Source organism: Echinops telfairi, unplaced genomic scaffold (genome assembly GCF_000313985.2).
Source record: "Echinops telfairi isolate 266 unplaced genomic scaffold, ASM31398v2 ScPeMD7_2010;HRSCAF=2546, whole genome shotgun sequence".
Taxonomy (NCBI): domain Eukaryota; kingdom Metazoa; phylum Chordata; class Mammalia; order Afrosoricida; family Tenrecidae; genus Echinops; species Echinops telfairi.
The window spans coordinates 19,550,387-19,571,876 of record NW_022105908.1 but is presented as its reverse complement, the minus strand read 5'-3'; the positions used below and the strand labels follow the sequence as shown (position 1 = coordinate 19,571,876).

The window sequence follows — 21,490 nt, the reverse complement described above, 5'->3', positions numbered from 1 at the left end:
CTGCTTTCTGAGTAGATGAGAAGAAACGTCAAATGCTTGAGGGGGGAAAATCCCCTCTTCTATTTGAAATGAAAACCCGCCCCCCCTTTCCCCCAGGGTTATTTTCTCTCCCTTTCAGCCCTCCCAGTCAAATGAGTGACCCAGATACACCCCCCGCCCCCCAGATGACTTTCCGAGGTAAAACTTTGGGGAGACATTTTTCGTCTGCTCTGCTCATTCTTTCTGTCCATGTGAGTGTGCTGGAAAAGAGCCTGGCTCTCCGAATCGGCCCTCCCTCGCCCTTGGCTACAATATGGATTTCAGATATTAGGGGCTCCCATTGTTTTGCAGCCTGTCTGCTCCGATTCTCACCATTTTGTTTTACAGTCTTACCCCAGACCGATCTTAGCCCTCCCCCTCTTCTCCAGTCTCCTTACATTGTGAAACGTTTAAAATCATAGCACTCGAGTTGGTGGGGGAAGGGAGCAGGAAGCCAAGAACTCATTTCGTCTCCCTCCCCCTTCTGGCAAGTCTAGAGAAATAATATAACATAATATATAGATGCGATTCCTCCGGAGTGGGGGTGGGGAGTGATTGTGGGTGGTGCGGAAAATTCTGGTAGTTTCTTTGCAAAAGGCCTGAAAATACAAACCCACCCCCTGCATGCAATACGCATGTGCAGCCGACCTATTATGGTGGTTCGTTGTGGGGGAGGGAGGGGAATTTGAGAAAAAATAAATATATGTGTGAGAGATTGATGGTGAGATTAGAAGAAGAGCGGGGCGGGCGGGGGGCGAGGCTTTCCCAGAGGCTCCGCCTCCTTTCTCTGGCTGCCAGGCTCCGCCCCCCGCTCCTCGCCCGCCCTCCTCCCGCCGCGTCTTCCCCAGATCAGAGTCAGAGATGTGGGAGAGTCTGGGCTCTGGGCCAGCATTGAGTGGCTGGTGAGACAGAAAGGTTAGGACTTAGAATTGCTGGATTTCCCTCTCTTCGCCTTCGACGTCTTTCTAAGTTGGACACCTCTGGGTAGTGCCGGGAGAGGAATGAACAGGCTGTCAAGTCCCAGGGCACGCACTGCCCCCCCAGCTGGTGATGACCCAGGCCATTTCCCCCCATCCATAGCCAGTTGGCCTGCCCTCACCACCACCCTGGCAACCTCCGTTTCCATATTCATGTTAACCGAAGTCCCTGGGGTTAGGGAGAGCTGGCGGCCTGGATCAGAGCGCCTTACTGCCCTCGTATTCCATCCCCTACCCAGGGTTTCTGCACCACAGGCTCCTAGACATCCGGTCTGAGATGGGCCCCTGCCTAAGAGGACGGGATGCTGGAGTTAGGGGGAGAAGGTGCCTTGCAGGAGGGAGATGCCTGACTTCTGAAGCAATGGAAACCAGGGCCTGCGGTGTTAATTGTTGTGGCTAATTTTCCGTTGGCTGCCAAGGGAGGAAGGATTGTGTGTCCTGGAGCGAGAGGCTGGGCCAAACCTGGTGCTCTCTCCCTCTCTTTCCCCTCTCGCTGCTGCAGTTGCCTTTGCCTGCACAGGACAGGTCTGGCTGGTTAGTCTGGTGGTTGCTGGGGGAGGGGGGGCAGAGTAGGGCCCCAGGTCTGTGTGGCAGCAGGGCCTTGCCCCACTCGGGGTACCGCCACAGGCTGGCAGGGGTCAGGGAGAATGGAGTGGGGGGTCAGCAGGGACGAACTCGGCCTGGGCCTTCTGACAGAGACATCTGGGGAGAAAGCCAGGGACGTAGCCCTGCTGACAGCAGGTACAGACTGCGTTTATGTCCATGACTATCTGTGTGCATTTGACAGTGTCAGTGCTATGCCTCTGCCTATGTCTTCATTCGAATCTCCCTTAACTGCACCCATAAAGCTTAGGTAAGGATTTCTGGGGTGAAATGTGGGAATGAAGAATGAGTCCAGGGGGGCAAAGGGCAGGCCCCTGAGTTCTCAGAGGGGTGGGGAGGGTGTGTAGGGAGCAGCGCTAGGACCGGCAGGCTCCAAGCTACTTGGAAGCAGGTGGCAGGTGTAGGTCATCGCGGAGACCTGCCCCCAGAGAAAGTGCGATGATCTGCAGGGAAGATGGGGAAATGACCCGCTAAGGCTTGCTTTTCCTTCAAGGCTATGCTGAGATGACAGGAGGCTTGGTGATTAGCGGCGGAAATATAAATAGAGGCTTCCCTGGTCCCAAAAAAGGACGTCAGGGCCCCAGGGTGTTCGTTTGAGAACCCAGGTGTCCAGCCTTTGGCTTGCCCTTCTCAGCATCTGGCTTCAGGAGCTGCCAGTTTGTGTCTCCCCACTCCAAATTCTGGGGTCAGGCCAGGCCAGCAGCTGGGCATGGCTTCCCCGGTTGCTGGGCAGAATGCCAGCTGGCGAAGTGAGGGGGAAGGCAGGAGGCTCCCTGGCGATGACTAAAAGGACCTGCCATAGTCAGAGCCCATGGCCCAGAGCCTGGCCCCTTGTTAGTAGGAGCGAGAAGGGAGTGGTTTGGCTGCGCTTCCCTTCTGACCCCTGACTTGCCATTGAGAGCCAGAGCAGCCCCGAGTGTTCACAGCACTCTCTGTGCACCCAGGGAAGGGAGGCAGGGTTAGGAGGAGTTAAAGCCCCAAGTTCCTAGAGAGCAGGAACTGGGGGCGAGAAAGGGTGCGACTGGGGTGCCCCAAAGACTGGGAATCCAGAAGCTTAGGCTGTGCTGGTGCTTTCTGCTCCAAAGATAAGGAAGACATTCGGCTGCTGTCGTCAGCGTTGGGTGTAAAGAAAAGAAAACGAGGACCTAAGAAACAGAAGGAGAACAAGCCAGGAAAACCCCGGAAACGGAAGAAGCGTGTAAGTAGCAAGGAATCCTGGCGCTACAGCCAGGCTCTGCAGAACCAGCCCTTGCTTTTACCCAGCTCCCTCTCTGGAGCCTTTAGGGTACTTTTGGGGTCCCCTAATTATGGCCTGGAGAGACCGAGACCGATATTTTCTCGGGTCCTGATTACTGATGGGGGTGAGGGGTACGGGGACCTTTGGATTCAGGAAGGCCTGAGTTGCTGTCCCCTCCCACTACAACCTAGTGAGGAGCCCAGATGTGGGGTGTGCCTTCCCTTCCCCACAAATGGAAGTGGTTGAAAGCATAGGTCTCAGACGTGTCCACTGTGTGCATTTGGGGTCTGGAAGCACACTTGTCTCCTTGGGCAATGTCTGTTAGCTCTCTGAGCCTCAGTTCCCTCATTTGGAAAAAGTAAAGAACCACATCACAGTACTCATGTGAAGAATAGCTCCCGGTACATGGATATTGCTGAGTAAATGTTCTTATTTCCATCCCTTACTTAGGACAGCGAGGAAGAATTTGGCTCGGAGCGAGATGAGTACCGGGAGAAGTCTGAGAGCGGGGGCAGTGAATATGGAACCGGACCAGGTCGGAAACGGAGACGGAAGCACCGAGAAAAAAAGGAGAAGAAGACCAAGCGGCGGAAAAAAGGGGAAGGAGATGGGGGACAAAAGGTAAGAGTCTGGTAGGGTGTGATCAAGGGCAATGTAACCGAGAGGAATTATTGAAATCCAAATGAAGGCTGAGCATGATGGTGGGACAAGAGGAAAGTAAAAGGAAATAGAGGAAAGAACTAGGAGGCAAAGGGCATTTACAGAGGTCTAAATACAGGCATGTACATATGTAAATATATGTGATGACAGGGAAATAGGTCTATGTGCAGGTATTTATAGGTTTAGTGTTAAGGTAGCAGATGGACATTGGGCCTCCACTCAAGTATTCCCTCAATGCAAGAACACTTTGTTCTATTAAACTGGCATTCCATGATGCTCGAAATGATTGCCGAAGACAAAGCGGTTGCATAAGGAAATGTGAAGAAAGCTGATGGTGCCCGACCATCAAAAGAGATCGCATCTGGGGTCTTAAAGGCTTGAAGATAAACAAGTGGCCATCTAGCTGAGAAGCAACAAAGCCCACATGGAAGAAGCACACCAGCCTGTGTGATCACGAGGTGTCGAAGGGATCAGGTATCAGGCATCAAAGAACAAAATATCTATCATTGTGAATGAAGGGGAGTGTGGATTGGGTACCCAAAGCCCATCTGTAGGCAATTGGACATCCCCTTATAGAAGGGTCTCGGGGAGGAGAAGATCCAGTCAGGGTGCAGCATAGCAATGATGAAACGTACAACTTTCCTCTAGTTCTTAAATGCTTCCCCCCGCCCCACCCACTATCATGATCCCAATTCTACCTTACAAGTCTGGCTAGACCAGAGGATGTACACTGGTACAGATAGGAACTGGAAACACAGGGAATCCGGGGCAGATGAACCCCTCAGAACTAGTGGTGAGAGTGACGATACTGGGTGGGTGGAAGGAAGGTGGAGTAGAAAGGAGGAACCGATTACAAGGATCTACATATAATCTCCCTGGGGGACAGACAACAGAAAAGTGGGTGAAGGGAGACGTCGGACAGTGTAAGACATGACAAAATAATAATGATTTATGAATTATCAAGGGTTCATGAGGGAAGAAGGGTGGAGGAGGGAGGGGAAAAATGAGCTGATACCAAGGGCTCAAGTAGAAAGCAAATATTTTGAGACTGATGATGGCAACAAATGCACAAATATGCTTGACACATGGATGGATGGATGCATTGTGATGAGTTGTACGAGCCCCCAATAAAATGATTAAAAAAATTTTTGAAAAAAGGTAAGAGTTAGGGGCCCGAAGAGAGAAATCAGTATGAAAGGCAAGCCCTAAGTGAGTGGTGCTTAGTAAAGAGGCCGTGTTTTCTGAGGGCTGGAGGTTGATCCAGAGAATGGGGCAGGAAGCAAGACAGGCTGGGGAAGCTGGCTGGGGCAGTGCAGGAGCGCTGGGACGGGGAGCAGAGGAATGAACACCCCCCTCACTCCTCTCTCTCAGCCGGTAGAACAGAAGTCATCGGCCACTCTGCTTCTGACCTGGGGGCTGGAGGACGTGGAGCATGTGTTCTCTGAAGAGGATTACCATACACTCACCAACTACAAGGCCTTCAGCCAGTTCATGAGGTGCGGTAGGACGGGCGCTTCCTCTCTGAATTTGGGCAAGGCCCCGGACCCCTCTGGAAAGTGATGAGAGCTAAGGGTGTGTTCTGCAGAGACAACCCACAGATCCTGCACCTGACATTCTGTCTGTCCTTTCAGTTTACAGGTAGCTCCTCAACTTTAAAGGACCCTAGCTAAGGACCCTTCACCAAGGGGCTATAGTGCCAGTGCTAAGTTGGGAAACGCCTTACCAGCAGACTGTAGCCGGGACTCATGGTTCCATTTTTCCCAAATGACTCTTGTCTAGCTTAGACTTGAGAGCATTGGTGTTTTCAAATTTTCTGTTGTCCGTTATCACCCGCCCCCTCCCATCCCCTTTAGGCCCTCGCCATAACGGTAGAGGAATTTCTGGCAATGGGGCCCAAGATTCAATGACTTTCCAGGTAGACTGGAGAACAGCAGAGATGCTTTTTGGAGAGGAGGTTCAGGCCCTGTCTCTCTCACTTATTCTGTTACGGTACCTTCTTTGACCTTGACCCTCGGTTTCCTCGTCTATAAAAAGGCACAGTAACAGTGTGTGTGTGTGCTTCTTAGGAGTCTGCCGTGGACTTTATAAATGGGAAGCATAGCACAGTCGGTGCGCAGTCCCTAGGAACTGGTCTCAGTCGTTAGGAACGAACATTGGTCTCACCTACCTCACTGCCAGAGACAACACTCTTATTTATTTACTGGTCAGCAAACCGTAGGTGGTGCGAGTGAGCCAAGGGTTACCCATGTTCTCCCAGGAGCTTCCCATCTCACACCAGAGCAGCACGGGCACAGCTAGTGTTGTGAGGACGAAATAAGACATTATATGAAAGTGCTCTCTAAGCAGTGAAGGAGATGCACAAGAACGTTTCTACCTGATATTTTTTGTTTGTTTCTGTGTTTTCCAAATTTAGGTTTCTTCTGCCCCCCCCCCCAAGTTTAGTTTTCTCTTTCATCTTAACGCACGTTTGTTTTATTTTGCTTTGCTTTGCGTTGTTTTAATTGGTTTTATTCCTTTTTAAAATTTTGGTTTTATTCTTACAGGGCCATGTTTTCACCCTGCGGGTATCTTGGCATGTAGATAGACTGAACTGATGAGAGGAGAGGGCAGGACTCTCAGGCACCCGCAAGGGGGTTGAGTCTTCTGCGTGTCTGTTTACAGGCCCCTCATTGCTAAGAAGAATCCGAAGATCCCGATGTCCAAGATGATGACCATCCTTGGGGCCAAGTGGAGAGAATTCAGCGCCAACAACCCCTTCAAGGGGTCGGCAGCTGCTGTGGCGGCGGCAGCGGCAGCGGCGGCGGCAGCTGTAGCTGAGCAGGTGTCAGTGGCTGTCTCATCGGCCACCCCCATAGCACCTTCCGGACCTCCCATCCTTCCACCACCCCCTGCTGCTGATATCCAGTCCCCACCTATCCGAAGAGCCAAAACCAAAGAGGGCAAAGGTAAGGAATCTTCTTCTAAGAATTGTTCCCCCACCCTCTAGACTACGTGCTCTCAACGTATAGTGCAAAACCCTGTGGTTTTTCTCAGCCCTCATTTCTGAAGGAGAAACTCGTTCCAGAAAGAGGGGTCTTAATGGCACTGAACCTCTGAGATGGGCCCCGAGAGGCCTCTCTTATGACCTCCCGTGTTCCGGTGTGCCTTGACCTCTGCCTTTTCCACCCTCACCCCCACCCTTATCCAGGTCCAGGCCATAAGAGGCGGAGTAAGAGCCCCCGAGTGCCGGATGGACGGAAGAAGCTCCGGGGAAAGAAGATGGCCCCGCTGAAAATTAAACTAGGACTGCTGGGCAGCAAGAGGAAGAAGGGAGGCTCGGTGCGTGGTCCCTGCCTGTCTACTACACCTCTGGGGAGCCTCAGCAGACACATGGGCCCCAAGGAGAGCTGGGGAGGGGAGTGGGGTCACTGGCCGAGCTGACCGCCGTGGGCTATGGGCAGTATGTTTTACAGAGTGATGAGGGCCCTGAGCCTGAGGCCGAGGAGTCAGACCTAGACAGCGGCAGCATCCACAGTGCCTCGGGGCGCCCTGACGGGCCTGTCCGCCCCAAGAAACTAAAGCGAGGCCGGCCGGGACGGAAGAAGAAGAAGGGTAAAGGCGCGTTCCTTAGCTGTGCGTGATCCTGCTCGCCTTCACCTCGTTCCTTTGTTGCCTTTCTTATTTTCAATTTTGACTTCTCCATTCAACCCTTGTCTCTCTTTTTCTCTCTCCCTTTCTTCCCTCCCTCCCTCTCTCTTTCCCTCTCCCTCTCTTCCCTCTTCCTCCACTGGGGTGTGGACAGTCCTGGGCTGTCCTGCAGTGGCCGGGGAGGAGGAGGTTGATGGCTACGAGACGGACCACCAGGATTACTGTGAGGTGTGCCAGCAGGGTGGGGAAATTATTCTGTGCGACACCTGCCCTCGTGCCTACCACCTCGTCTGCCTTGATCCTGAACTTGACCGGGCTCCTGAGGGCAAGTGGAGCTGCCCGCACTGTGTGAGTACCAGGCGCCCAGCCTCTTGCAGCCCTCACAGACCCACCTCTCTCTTTCTTCCTAGGTTTCGCTTGTCCTCTTCCTCCCCTACCAGATGCCCAGGTGTCTGAGTGTCCCCACCTTTCTCCCATCCCTCCAGACCCCAAAGCAATGTGTTTGGAAACAGAGGTGTCCTGGGCCTTAGCTCCCACTAGTTCTCCGTGCACAGCTAGGATTTCAGTGTTTTGTTTTTGCCTCTCTGTTCTGGCCTGGTTCCTTATCTCTTCTATCTGTCTCTGTGTCTGTCCTTGGCCTCCTAGGAGAAGGAGGGGGTCCAGTGGGAGGCCAAGGAGGAGGAAGAAGAGTATGAAGAGGAAGGAGAGGAAGAAGGGGAGAAGGAGGAGGAAGACGACCACATGGAGTACTGCCGTGTGTGCAAGGATGGCGGCGAGCTCCTCTGCTGTGACGCCTGCATCTCCTCCTACCACATTCATTGTCTAAACCCTCCGCTGCCTGACATCCCCAACGGCGAGTGGCTGTGTCCCCGATGCACCGTGAGTATAACCGTCCCCCCTTTTGGTGGTTCACGTCCAGGCTTTGGGCCCCAAACGCCAAGCCCTTACCTTGTCTCTGTTCTCTTCACACCTCCCGTTTGCTTCCCTTGTGGGACCCTGCTCCCCTGGCTCTAACGATGGGTTCTTTCTGCCTCGTCCTCCCCTCTCTGAAGTGCCCGGTGCTGAAGGGGCGCGTGCAGAAGATCCTACACTGGCGGTGGGGGGAGCCGCCCGTGGCTGTGCTGGCTCCCCAACAGACAGATGGGGATCCCGACGCCCCAGCCCCCCGCCCCCTTCAAGGCAGATCGGAGCGCGAGTTCTTTGTCAAGTGGGTCGGCCTGTCCTACTGGCACTGCTCCTGGGCCAAGGAGCTTCAGGTACGAGGGACACTCCTGTCTGAATGTCCTGTGACCCCACTCCCTGGATTCTTACTTTCCTTCGCCCCCTTCACTCCCCCGTCTTCTGTATGCTTTGCTTTTTCTCATTTCCTGCCTCTCACTCTCTGGTACTACCTCTTTCCTTGGTTCCTTTTGTATGTCTTCTGGCTTCCAGCTTTCTTCCCGAAGACTCAATGTAGCCATCTCCCTGGTTATCTTGTTGCATTTTAAACAGTATTCCCAATCGTGGCTCCATTGGTTTCTTACGCCCCCACCCAGGCCCACCTCCAGCTCCATCTCCCTCAGCTCTGGGTGCTGTATCACACCTGCATCCTGCCTTTGTGCCTCCCCTTCCACTGCCCTGCTGACCTCTTCCCTACCCGCTGTGTGTCTCTCTTCCCTCTTCTGTTCCCCATCAGCTGGAAATCTTCCACCTGGTAATGTATCGAAACTACCAACGGAAGAATGACATGGACGAGCCCCCACCCCTGGACTACGGCTCTGGGGAGGACGAGGGAAAGAGCGGCAAGCGCAAGGTGAAGGACCCCCACTATGCCGAACTGGAGGAGAAGTTCTACCGCTTCGGCATCAAGCCAGAGTGGATGACTGTCCATCGCATCATCAACCACAGGTGACTCGCAACCCTGGACAGGGCTCCTTTTGGTGGGACACGCTCCTCGCTGACTCCAGAAGACCTCACCGGTCCAACCCTAACAACCCCTGACCCTGCCCCGGCCTCTGGGGGCAGAGAGAAACTGAGAGGGCAGGCCCGGCCCAGCACATTGGCTCTCTTGTTGGTGCTTCCTCTCCTCTCCCAGCAGCACTTGAAGAAGTGACATGAATTGGGGAGGGGCATGAAAGCAGAACACGAGACACAGGATTCACTCGGGTCCGTGCTTCCAGCATTCTTTTCTTCGTCGGGCTTCTTACCGCCCAACGCGATGCCACTTAGTTATTCTGTGTTTCCTTGCCACCTTCCCGGGTAGTTTGTGAGCGCCATGAGAATAGGATCTTTTCTCGGTCTCGTTCACTGCGGAATCGCTAGTGCCTCGAACAGTGCCCAGAACATAATCGATGCTTCGTAAGTCCTCGCAGAATGATCGAGTGACAGCAAAGCCAAATACTGTACTGTGATGGCTGATTTTCAGGCTGTCGTTCTGAGAAAGTTAGGATAGCATTTTAGCCATCCTGCACCCCCTTGCAGTAGCCCATCATTGAGAACCAGGTGAGAGAATCTGCATGTTGGCTGATCATTGTGTTAATAGGACTCGCTTTCAACTTGTGACCTATATACATTTTTCTCCTACGGCTCCTCTTGGTCCTCTGCCCTACAGTGTGGATAAAAAGGGGAATTACCACTATTTAGTGAAATGGAGGGACTTGCCATATGACCAGTCTACGTGGGAGGAAGATGAAATGAGCATCCCTGAATATGAAGACCATAAGCAAAGCTACTGGAGACACCGGTGAGGAAGCTAGGCCGTGGCTTAGAGATGGGCTTGGGGCGTGAGGACCAAACCTTCCATCATCAAATGACATGTAGTGGGGACACGACTGGGTCGTGAGTTGAGGGCAGTGGGAGCCTGGGTTTGGTAAAGAGGCAGTGGAGGGAACAGAAGTCAGACGTGGTCTGTGTGGTGGGGAAGGGGGTGCTCAGGCTCAGGGACCATAACTGTGAAGGTGAAAAGGAAGTTGGGGAGCAGATCTAGGTTATGGAAAGCAGAAGGTAGGTCTGGAATGGATTTGGAGGGGCGAGGCGCTTCCTAAACATAGATTTCACTCAGGCCCACTTTTCTCCCAGAGAACTAATTATGGGGGAGGACCCCGCCCAGCCCCGCAAATGTAAGAAGAAGAAGAAGGAGCTACAGATGGACGGGCCTCCAAGTTCTCCTACTAATGATGTGAGTCTTCTGCCTTGGACTTTGTTCCCTTTCCAGAGCCGTGGTGATGGGAAAGCTCCCTGGGTCTCCCTACAGAACTTCCCAGAGTTTCAGCCACCTCGCTGAGCAGTCGTCCTTCCTTCAGTATTCAGTCTTTCTCCAAGAGTGGCTGGGAAATTTGACGTGAACGTCCAAGAGCCTGTGGAAGTGGCAGCCCTGGGGGGGGGGGCCCTTCCCTATGCTGGGTATTCTTTTTAGGAATGGGGGTTGAGGGGGAGCCAAACACGTGAACTTTTCTAGGCTCAGCCTGTGGTAGAGGGACCTACCATTCCAACCTAGTCAGAGTGCCAGAGAGTAAGAGACCAAGACCCAAAGGGCTTGTCAAAAACAGAATGTAAGGTTGTGTTGAATGGAAAACCAATTTGTTCATTAACCTTTCACTCAGACAAGCAAACGAAAAGACCCAAAGGGCTACTGACGGTTCTTTACACTTTGACTTCTTGACACTACAGCCTACAGTGAAATACGAGACTCAGCCACGGTTCATCACCGCCACAGGCGGCACACTGCATATGTACCAGCTAGAAGGGCTGAACTGGCTACGCTTCTCGTGGGCCCAGGGGACAGACACCATTCTGGCTGATGAGATGGGCTTGGGCAAGACCATTCAAACCATTGTCTTCCTCTACTCGCTCTATAAGGAGGTGCTGGCTCTTAGGGTGCCTAAGTGGGACAGCCAGGCCGAGGCTAGCTTGGACTATAGAAGGTGGGAGGAGGAGGGTGAAGGGAGTCGGGGTTGGGGAGGGGCATGGCGTGGCAGGCAGCGGGCTGGAGTCTAAGAGCCACAAGTCACACTGATGGTTTCCCCTCCCCTCTCTTGACTGCCAGGGCCACACAAAAGGCCCCTTCCTGGTGAGTGCGCCACTCTCTACTATCATTAACTGGGAGCGAGAGTTCCAAATGTGGGCACCCAAGTTCTACGTGGTGACGTACACGGGTGACAAGGACAGCCGGGCCATCATTCGTGAGAATGAGTTTTCCTTTGAGGACAATGCCATTAAAGGTGGCAAGAAAGCTTTCAAGATGAAGGTGAGCGCCTTTATGTCTGTCTTAGCCTCAGAGATACTCGAATATGACCTTTGTTTGCCTGGACCAGGATTTCAGGCCTTCATTCCCCACACAGTGCCCCCCTCCTTTCTTTTACTCATCTTCGTGCCTCCTGCACCCCAAGAGATGTAGCAGGTACCCCAAGGGACTTGTACACAAACCAGCTTCGTAGAGTGTGTGGAAGAATTCATTCTAGTTCCATTCCCCACAAACTTTTTGAAGCTCCCTCATAAACTGGCACTCAATTGGTGTGCGTCCTACTAGACGTGGGGCCAAGTTTGACGCCAAGTTCATTGCTCGCTGCTTGGAATCAAAGTTGAAGCACAAGACCATTGGTTGGTTCACTTTGGGAGTCCCAGTCAGGCCGGGGCATGTGGGTGCAGGGTGGGGGCTGGTGAGGCATCCGGGTGTAGGGTGGCAGCCCAATGGGCCGCGATTGTGTTGGCAGAGAGAAGCCCAGGTGAAGTTCCATGTGCTCCTGACCTCGTATGAGCTGATCACCATTGATCAGGCCGCGCTGGGCTCCATCCGCTGGGCCTGCCTCGTGGTGGATGAGGCCCATCGGCTCAAGAACAACCAGTCCAAGGTGAGCCCCCAGAAGCCTGATCCTTTGAAGCAAACAAACAAGCATTCCGTGTGGAGCACAGACGAGAAGAGGGAAGAGACGAGGGAATGCATAGCATCTGATCAGGAGGGAAGCCGGAGCTGTGGGCAGGGAAAGTTCTATGTGGTTGGCCAACCATTAGCCACTAACCGGCTCTTTCTCCTGCCCTCCCTTGCACCATCTTCTAGTTTTTCAGGGTCCTCAATGGGTATAAGATAGACCATAAGTTACTGCTGACCGGCACCCCGTTGCAGAATAACCTGGAGGAGCTCTTCCACCTGCTGAACTTCCTCACCCCCGAGAGGTTTAAGTAAGTAGCTGGAATGCCGAGTGAGGCTGTGGGAGACTGACAGAGGAGCTGGCAGAGGAGGAGGATTCAGAATCACGCCGGGATCGGGGCCATACAACCTGCTCACCCGTTCCTTTCCTGTCTCCTGGGTGCCAGCAACCTGGAGGGCTTCTTGGAGGAGTTTGCTGACATATCCAAAGAGGACCAGATTAAGAAGCTGCATGACTTGTTGGGGCCACACATGCTGCGGAGGCTCAAAGCTGATGTCTTTAAGAACATGCCGGCCAAGACAGAGCTCATTGTTCGAGTGGAGCTGAGCCCAATGCAGAAGTGAGATGCAGCGTGGGCTCCCTGGGCTCGGGTTGGGAACCTGGCGGCCCTTGCCAAGAGGTGGTGACCAAGTGCCTCCTTGTCACCGTTGCTTTTCTGTCTTTTATCTCTCTGTGTCCCCATCCTGGCCTTGAAGGAAATACTACAAGTACATCCTGACTCGAAATTTTGAGGCCTTGAATTCACGAGGTGGTGGGAACCAAGTGTCACTACTTAACATCATGATGGATCTTAAGAAGTGTTGCAACCATCCGTACCTGTTTCCTGTGGCCGCCATGGTGGGTGCGCTGCGGCGAGAACTGATCAGACACCCGGCTCTTTGGGACGGGGCAAGCGGAGCTGGCCAGGGAGCAGTGGCGGTTCCCCGCCGAGGCACGGGGAGGTCGTCTGGATTGGGGAGTCCGGCTCTCTAGGCACAGCGTCAATGACCCTCCTTTTCTTCCTCCCTCGCTTCTTTTCAGGAGTCCCCCAAACTCCCTAGTGGGGCTTACGAGGGTGGGGCGCTGATCAAGTCGTCGGGGAAGCTTATGCTGCTGCAGAAGATGCTGCGGAAGCTCAAGGAGCAAGGACACAGAGTGCTTATCTTCTCACAGGTGACCGTCCCCTCCGCTCTGTCTCTGTCTCACTCTCGCAGCTCCCTTGCTCGCCATCCCGACTTTCATTCCTGGTCACTGAGAGATTAGCAGGTGATTCCCTGAAAGATTGCCGGCAAAGGTAGTTCATCCTTGGCCTCTGATCCCTGATCTTAAAGGCTCTGGGAAACTAGTTTCAGCTTCTCGTCAGCAGAGCGGGAGAAGAGAGAGCCACCTGGTGCCTCCAAAAAGTTGTGGGTCTCTGGGACTGGCACGCTTCTTCACTGTATTTCCGGTAGAGCAGAGAAGTACAGACCCTTTGGACATGTGATGACATCGATGGGTCTGTTCTCCCCCCAAATGCACAAAGAAAACTGTACAGATTTTCAGGGGGGTGCTCAGAGGGTGCCCTAAAATCTTTTAATGGGTATGAGAGAAGCATTTCTGCCTTAGGAGACTTGTCCTAAAACCAAGAGAGTCGGACCAGCGTGTAGAGTAATGAGGAACTAGGGTCCAGAGCACGTCCTGGTGGCGTATTGTGATATGGCGTTGGGCTGCTAACCACAAGGTCAGCGCTTCCACTCTACTTGCCACTCTGTGAGAGAGAGAGATAAGGCTTCCTGCTCCCACAAAGGTTCACAGCCGCGGAAACCCACAGAGGCAGTTCCACTCTGCCCTGGAGGGCTGTGATGGGTTGGAATGGACTCCGTGGTGGTGGGATTGAGTTAGGGGTGTCCAGGAAGGAGCCCCGAGGGTCTCTGGGTGAGGCCTCGGGCCGCAAAGCCAGCAGGTGCTCTATGGCAAAGGGAGGGTGTGGCTGGTACCACGGAGAGGCACAGCCTCGGAAGTCCAGGATCCAGCCCCTCTGAGCTCAGTGGCAGAGAGTGAGCGGGGCCGGTACCAGGGAAGCTTAGTGCAGACAGGCCTGGGGTGGAGGAAGAGGTACAGGGAGGGTCCATCTCACCCATGGCCTCATTGTGCTAGACTTCTACCTTTTCTCTTGCTCTAGATGACCAAAATGTTAGACTTGCTAGAGGACTTCTTAGACTACGAAGGCTACAAGTATGAGCGCATTGACGGTGGCATCACCGGTGCACTGAGGCAGGAAGCCATTGATCGGTTCAATGGTGAGGGGGAAGAGATGCCTCCGCCCCTGCCCGGTGTGGGAAGCCCAAGCAACTGGGTCCCTTGGGATGAGCGTGGGGGACATCGGAGTTGGGGGCATGGTCGTTTGGAGTCTGGGAAGATCTCTGAGGAAGTAGGTAAACTACTGGGCGTGGAAGAACCTGATTGCTATTTCTCACTTACTAGCTCCTGGGGCCCAACAATTCTGCTTCCTTCTGTCCACCCGCGCTGGGGGCCTGGGCATCAATCTGGCCACTGCTGACACGGTCATCATCTTCGATTCTGACTGGAACCCTCATAATGACATCCAGGTAGGAATTCAAATCCTGGGCGGGGGTGGGCTAGGGGCGTGTTGGGCTGGGGTGGAGGTGGGGTAGGGGGGTCTTGTCATCTGGCAAGGAGACAGGGGTTCATGGAGAAGGGTGCTGTGCTCTGGGGACAGAAATATGCCTCCTGCGGGCTGGAAGACCCTCCCTTACCAGCCTCCTCACCTTAGCTGGTGGGTAGTTTCTCCCCTGACCACCAACTTTCACCTGCCCTGCAGGCCTTCAGCCGGGCTCACCGGATTGGCCAGGCCAACAAAGTGATGATTTACCGGTTTGTGACGCGTGCGTCAGTGGAAGAGCGAATCACACAAGTGGCCAAGAGAAAGATGATGCTGACACATCTGGTCGTGCGACCCGGGCTGGGCTCCAAGGCCGGCTCCATGTCCAAGCAGGAACTGGACGACATCCTCAAGTTTGGCACCGAGGAGCTGTTCAAGGATGAAAATGAAGGTGAGCGCCCCCCCCTGCAGCCCCCTTACAGCAGGCCTGTCAGCCCGCCGGTGAGAGCCCCTCCTGCAGCCCCCTCACAGCAGGCCTGGCTGCCCACCTAGGCACTCTTTTCGCCTCTCCTCCAAACCCAAACCAGATGGGCTGCCGTCGAAAAGCCCCTCTCGAGGAAGCAGCCGTTTTCTCCACAGTGCCCACGAGAAAGAAGCAAAGTGTAGCCTGTCTTCTGAGTGGGCTGAGGTTCTGCCCAAGGTTCTGGTTGGCATTTCCTTTTGTTCCCTGTCGCTACCAGGCGAGAATAAGGAAGAAGACAGCAGCGTGATCCACTACGACAATGAGGCTATTGCTCGGCTCTTGGACCGGAACCAGGATGCTACGGAAGACACTGATGTGCAGAACATGAATGAGTACCTCAGCTCCTTCAAGGTGGCCCAGTATGTTGTACGGGAAGAAGACAAGGTGAGAGGCTGGGGGCCAGACACTGTTAGCTCCAAGGTCATTTCTGGAGGGCCGTGTCCTCTACTGTACCTTAAAAGCAGGAGGATCCCATACCCCTTTGCTCCTGTTTTTCAATGTAATCTCGTACCTTATAACCAAGAAAGAGTCATAGTGGCCCTCAAAGGGTTGGGGCCCGACTTTGGAGAGACTCGTAGGCCCCGAAAGTACAGCTAAACCCAGGACACCTTCTGAATTAGTGGAGGAAGAACGCAGAGGTGATTGGAGGTGAGCAGGATCTCTCAGATGAGAGCGAGGGGAATGGGCCACATCTAGCGAGGGCAGCCAGGCTAACAAGGAGCCGGAGGAACAGTGAGAGCGGACGGGGCTCAGGCAGGAGAGGGAAGCTTTTGTTGGGGTAACAGGATTGGGTGCAGAGGGCGCCTGCCACAGTCCTGCTGCTGCCCTTCAGATTGAGGAAATCGAACGGGAGATCATCAAGCAGGAGGAGAACGTGGACCCGGACTACTGGGAGAAGCTGCTGAGGCACCACTACGAGCAGCAGCAGGAGGACCTGGCCCGGAATCTCGGCAAGGGCAAGCGTGTTCGGAAGCAAGTTAATTACAATGATGCGGCTCAGGAGGACCAAGGTGAGGGCTGCCCCCACGTGAGAGAGAGAGACGGGACGGTGAATAAGGGCTTGGGGGCTGTGGGGTTTGGAAGGAAGAGAGCCTTAGAAGTCAGGACCCTGCTCGAGGAAGGGAAGAGATCAGAGTCAGTAGGGGGCACCTGGAGGCTAGCTGGGTGTGAAGGCATTTTAAATGATCCAGTGATTGCAGAAGGGTCTGGGTGGGCACCCAGGGGTCATTGCTGCCAGTAGGCTGGCTCTACAGGAGTCCAGGTGGAAGAGTAGGGAGGTATATAGTGAGTTGAGATGGTTCAGAGTCTGTGGCTCGTGGTGGCCCCACCTCTCCAGGACAGCTATGGCCAAAGGGAAAGAACCTGCATCTCAGTGGAAAGGGCCCTAGCGTAGGCTTGCCCGGGGAGTCACCAGTGACCTCTGACCCCCACAGATAACCAATCAGAATACTCAGTGGGATCAGAGGAGGAGGATGAAGACTTCGATGAACGTCCTGAAGGTAGGATCAGTTTTCCTGCCTAACTGTCTGACTTCTTCTGATGTTCTTTCCCAACTCCAGTTAAACCCACTGTTTTTGTACAGATCAAATATGTTTTCTCATAGGAACATGACAGATAAGCACAAAGAACGCATGTCTGTCCTCTCTCGAGGCAGAGATAGCCAGGCGTTGTACACATGTTGAGTATATAGAAGGGGCTCAAGGAAGGTTACTTTGTTTTCCATTCCCACCAATAATCATTTCTGCATCAAAGATTCACTACTGATGCGGCTTGATGATTTGATGCACACTGTGCTTGTCAGTGGTTCTGAAAGTGTTCGGATGAAGATGAGAGATAGGCCTGACATGAGGGACAGAGGCCTTTGTGACACGGGCCTGAGAATGACCGAAGGGCAGAGGGGGTAGAGGGACTAACCGCCGTCTTGTGCTCCTGCCCACTCCCCCAACAGGCCGTCGCCAGTCCAAGAGGCAGCTGCGGAATGAAAAAGATAAGCCGCTGCCTCCACTGCTGGCTCGAGTTGGGGGTAACATCGAGGTGAGAGCCAGGCCCACACCCCAGTGCCTCCTCGGGAGAGAATAAGGGCTATGGGGTTTGGACAGTGAGGCCTGGGTGGCTGGCCATTTAGCCCCTGCTCCTCCTGTGCCCCCATCCCCAGGTGCTGGGATTCAACACTCGCCAGCGGAAGGCCTTCCTCAACGCTGTGATGCGCTGGGGCATGCCCCCTCAGGATGCCTTCACCACCCAGTGGCTGGTGCGGGACCTGAGGGGCAAGACTGAGAAGGAGTTTAAGTGAGTGTGGCTGACTGGAGGCTGACTGGGTCAAAGAGAGTGGGGGTGGGAGTCACTTTTTCCCGTGGCTGCCCTATGATGAGCCCTTACTCAACTGATCATCACCCTTCCTGCTGTGTCGTGTTTCCTGGCTCGGTTTCCTGGGCGGTGGGCTCAGCCTCCTCCACCTCCCCTCAGACGAGCCTAGAGGAGAGAGGCCAGGCTTCCTCCCCTGGGAGTGGCTTTCAAGAAGGGAGCCTCGCCCAGGCTGTCCTAGCCTCACACTTAACCTGATCACGCCGACCCAGTAGTGGAGCTGGTGAACAGGATGAAGAGCTGGCTGATGGGGCCTGGGAACAAAGTACCGAGGGCACGGAGACACTGGGCATTCAGGGGAAGGGGGAAATGGGGGAGAGGCTTTGGAAGGCTGGAAAGGATGACACTGAGAAGCCCAAGGGCAATTGGGGCTCCAGGAGCCTCTGTGCCTCCCTCACCATCCTGGGCTGCTTCTGAGGCTCTCCTCCCCTTCTGCGCATCCCATGCTCCATAGGGCCTACGTGTCTTTGTTCATGCGCCATCTCTGCGAACCGGGGGCGGACGGCTCTGAGACCTTTGCTGATGGTGTCCCCCGGGAGGGACTGAGTCGCCAACAAGTGTTGACCCGCATTGGAGTCATGTCCCTCGTCAAGAAAAAGGTATCCGTTTCCCCTACAACTCAAGGCATCAGCCTAGCCCCCAAGGCCATCCTCCTTCTGCCTCCCCCCATGCGTTCTGGACTCCAGCTAGTGGGAGCTGGTGCTCGGAGCTGAGCCCGGCCCCTACCATGCAGGTACAGGAGTTTGAGCACATCAACGGGCGCTGGTCGATGCCTGAGCTGATGCCTGACCCCAGTGCCGACTCGAAGCGCTCCTCAAGAGCCTCCTCTCCTACCAAAACATCGCCCACCACTCCCGAGGCTTCCGCTGCAAACAGCCCGTGCACCTCGAAACCTGGTAATGGGTGGGTGGGGCCGCCGCGGTCTCCAGCTGTTGGTCAGATCCAGAGGGGTTGATGTGAAGGTGCCTACACCCTACGTCCCTCACTTGACCTGTCCCCAACAGCGACTCCAGCTCTGAGTGAGAAAGGCGATGGGATAAGGACGCCTCTCGAGAAAGATGAAGCTGAAAACCAGGAGGAGAAACCAGAGAAAGAGAGCAAGATGGGGGAGAAGATGGAGACAGAGGTGTGTGTTTAGCTGGCTCCCCACAAGGGCAGGGGACGCGAGGGTCTTGGAGGCCACGTGCCTGGGAGTCACTGACTGATTCTGACTCCATTGTTTCTTTCTAGCCTGACGCACCCAGCCCAGTCCCTTCACTAGGGGAGCGGCTGGAGCCAAGGAAGATCCCTCTGGAGGATGAGGTGCCAGGGATACCTGGAGAGATGGAGACTGAACCTGGGTACCGGGGGGACAGAGAGAAGTCAGGTAGGCGTATGGTCCTAGGAATGATGGGAGAAGATTAGAATTTGGGGGTTCCCTCTTCTGGGGGTCAAAGGATGAGGGTGACATCCTCCCTTCCTGTCCCCTGCCGCCTCCCACAGCCACAGAGTCGACGCCAAGAGAGAGGGGGGAGGAGAAGCCGTTGGATGGACAGGAGCACAGGGAGAGGCCGGAGGGGGAAACGGGGGATTTGGGCAAGAGAGGTAATGGGTGGAAGGACTGGCCACGTGGGTCCCTGAGGGAGTCAGGGGAGGTGGAGTCTGGGGAACAAAATGGCCAGCTGGGGTCGTGGGAGGGTAGCTATTTGAGGGCCAGTACAGTACAGGTGGTAGAAAGGAGACTGCCCAGAGGCATGCGCCACTCCACTGTCCCCTCTGCCCTAGCAGAAGACGGTAAAGGGGACCGGGAGCTCCGGCCAGGGCCTCCGCGAGATGAGCCACGGTCCAACGGGCGGCGGGAAGAGAGAGCCGAGAAGCCGCGGTTCATGTTTAATATCGCAGATGGTGGTTTCACAGGTACGGGCCTCTCGGAGCCGCCTGCTTCCTGCGTGGACTTCGTGTTAGTGCCCGAGGCTTCAGGGGCCTCCTCCAGAGCCTCCCTGCCACCCCTTGCTCCAAGTATCCGCCAGTGATACTCATGCCGGCTGATCATTGCCCTACATCTTCCTGAAGGGGCCCTTAGGATCACAAAACCTCATTCCTTCCGGCCTGTTTTCTTTTTCTTCTCGTTTTTGTTTTGTTCTTGTGGAGAAAATAGACACAGCCAGAGCAAGTTTCCTCACGAACTCGGTCGTGAGCTGATGACAGGTTTCAAGTCGTGCCACCATTCTCACCCTCCTCTGTTGAGTTGTTCATCCCCATCAGCAGGCGCTCATTGCCCCAAGGCTACTATCTCACCCTGAGTGGCTGTTGGCAATTTAACCCCATGTAGATCACGCTTAAAAGAGCATAATGCTCAAGACAGACCCTTTAGACTCACTAAGCTAAGCTACAGTTCCATTTTAAGATGACTTCCAGAAGGTATGAGACATTATCTCAGGACAATAATCTCGGGAGTTCATCCACCCTCCGTGGCTCCGGTAAGTCCCAAGCCCATGAGAATTTGAAATTCTCTTCTGCATTTTCCCACTTTTGTTTAGGAATCTTTGTTCACAATGTCAGTCATGATGGCCAGGTATCATCCAGTCTAGCCTCTCACGGCTGAGGAGGCAATTGTGCACGAAGGCCATTAGCCACACATTGTCTGTCCCCTTTCTAGTCTTGACTCGTTCTGTTGCTCCAGGTAAAGAGAGACCAAATGTTTGGTTTGTTTTTCACATTCTTGGTAATGTCTTTCGATGTACCGTGGTTTTTCATTTTTATGAAGTGGCATTTATTTAGTTTGTCTTTTGAGGCTTGTGCTTTTGTTAGTTATACTAGATGATCCATTGTTGAAAACTCAGCTTTACCCTGTACCCCCTGCTTCTTCTTGTTAAAAAAAACTTTACGGTTTTTAGTTGCACATTCAGGTCCTTGATCTACTTTGAATTTGTTTTGCATTTAAGGATCCAGTTTCATGATCCTGTTTTCATTTTTGCTGCATGTGGAAGTCCAGTTTTCCCAGCACCACTTACTGAAGAAACTATTCTTTCCCCATCGATTAGACTAGCAGCCTTGTCAAAAATCCATTGACCACAAATGTGTGGGTTTATTTCTGGACTCTCAAGTCTATTCCACTGATCTACGTGTCTGTTGTTATACCCTGTTTCTGTTTGTTTCGGTTACTGTAGATGTATTTAAAAAAATAAAATAAAACCCACCCCCACCGAGTTCTCACTCATATATAGCCTATACAGGGTCTGAGACCGTAATCCTTTTAGAATCACAGACAGCCTCATCTTTCTCACCCAGGGTAGCCAGTGTGGTGGGTTTAAACCATCTACCTTTTGGTTTGCAGCTCAACCCGTAACCCCGGCTCCATCCTCCATCTGTGTAGGATGTTTCAAAACCAGGAAGTGTGCGTCTGACTTTGTTTTTCTCTTGCAGCAATGTTTTAACTATTCACCTCTACCCTTTCCATCTAGAGTTGAGGACTGGCTTTTCTGTTTCTACAAAGCCAGCTCTTAGAATTTTGAGTGAGATTGCATTGTATCTGTAGATAGCATTCAGCAATATTGATATCTTACTGATATTAAGTCTTCTAATCCAGGAGCAGGTGCTATCTTTCCACTTACGTAAGTCACCTTTAATCTCTTCTCAGCAGTGCGTCTTAATTTCCATTGTACTTGTAGAACCTTTTCCCTTCCTGGACATTTTATTCTCTTAGATGCTACTATGAATGGAATTGTTTCCCTAAGTTTCCTTTCAGATTTCTCAGTGCTGGTGTAGTTTTGCTTGTTGACTTCATACCCTACAACTTTGATGAATTCCTTTATTAGCACTAGAAGCTTTCTTGTGTACCCTGGGGTTTTCTGTGTTTGAGATCATATCATCCACAAATAGAGATAATTTTACTTCTTTATCCATCCGAATATACCTATGACTCCTTTTTCTTTTTTTTTTTAACATTTTATTAGGGGCTCATACAACTGTTATCCCAATCCATACACACATCAATTGTGTAAAGCGCATTTG

The 21,490-nt window shown here is 53.4% G+C and overlaps 1 protein-coding gene and 1 non-coding gene across 11 annotated transcripts in view; both read left to right on the top strand.

Annotated features, from left to right (window-relative positions):
* Positions 1-970: 970 nt before the first annotated feature.
* CHD3 (chromodomain helicase DNA binding protein 3) overlaps positions 971-21,490 on the top strand; it is a 28,992-nt gene continuing 8,472 nt past the window's right edge. The window contains exons 1-34 of one of the 10 annotated variants that reach the window (XM_045293530.1): positions 971-1,736; positions 2,684-2,796; positions 3,286-3,456; positions 4,867-4,991; positions 6,157-6,440; positions 6,683-6,813; positions 6,948-7,107; positions 7,277-7,470; positions 7,768-8,001; positions 8,175-8,378; positions 8,798-9,009; positions 9,713-9,844; positions 10,180-10,279; positions 10,771-10,962; positions 11,147-11,347; positions 11,814-11,951; positions 12,158-12,279; positions 12,415-12,588; positions 12,725-12,866; positions 13,050-13,181; positions 14,170-14,287; positions 14,472-14,596; positions 14,830-15,061; positions 15,351-15,517; positions 15,966-16,143; positions 16,567-16,632; positions 17,082-17,167; positions 17,289-17,422; positions 17,952-18,096; positions 18,231-18,393; positions 18,502-18,623; positions 18,728-18,863; positions 18,980-19,081; positions 19,262-19,393. In XM_045293530.1, the coding sequence (XP_045149465.1) occupies positions 1,643-1,736; positions 2,684-2,796; positions 3,286-3,456; positions 4,867-4,991; positions 6,157-6,440; positions 6,683-6,813; positions 6,948-7,107; positions 7,277-7,470; positions 7,768-8,001; positions 8,175-8,378; positions 8,798-9,009; positions 9,713-9,844; positions 10,180-10,279; positions 10,771-10,962; positions 11,147-11,347; positions 11,814-11,951; positions 12,158-12,279; positions 12,415-12,588; positions 12,725-12,866; positions 13,050-13,181; positions 14,170-14,287; positions 14,472-14,596; positions 14,830-15,061; positions 15,351-15,517; positions 15,966-16,143; positions 16,567-16,632; positions 17,082-17,167; positions 17,289-17,422; positions 17,952-18,096; positions 18,231-18,393; positions 18,502-18,623; positions 18,728-18,863; positions 18,980-19,081; positions 19,262-19,393 (5,161 nt within the window). In that variant the 5' untranslated portion in view covers positions 971-1,642. Of the gene's footprint in view, positions 1,737-2,683; positions 2,797-3,285; positions 3,457-4,866; positions 4,992-6,156; positions 6,441-6,682; positions 6,814-6,935; positions 7,108-7,276; positions 7,471-7,767; positions 8,002-8,174; positions 8,379-8,797; positions 9,010-9,712; positions 9,845-10,179; positions 10,280-10,770; positions 10,963-11,146; positions 11,348-11,813; positions 11,952-12,157; positions 12,280-12,414; positions 12,589-12,724; positions 12,867-13,049; positions 13,182-14,169; positions 14,288-14,471; positions 14,597-14,829; positions 15,062-15,350; positions 15,518-15,965; positions 16,144-16,566; positions 16,633-17,081; positions 17,168-17,288; positions 17,423-17,951; positions 18,097-18,230; positions 18,394-18,501; positions 18,624-18,727; positions 18,864-18,979; positions 19,082-19,261; positions 19,394-21,490 lie in introns of all 10 variants that reach the window. The other 9 variants (XM_045293529.1, XM_045293528.1, XM_045293532.1 and 6 more) reach the window with 9 other exon arrangements.
* LOC115870623 lies at positions 17,551-17,688 on the top strand. The gene has a single exon (XR_004046810.1). It is a non-coding gene; the product is annotated as a small Cajal body-specific RNA 21 (non-coding RNA).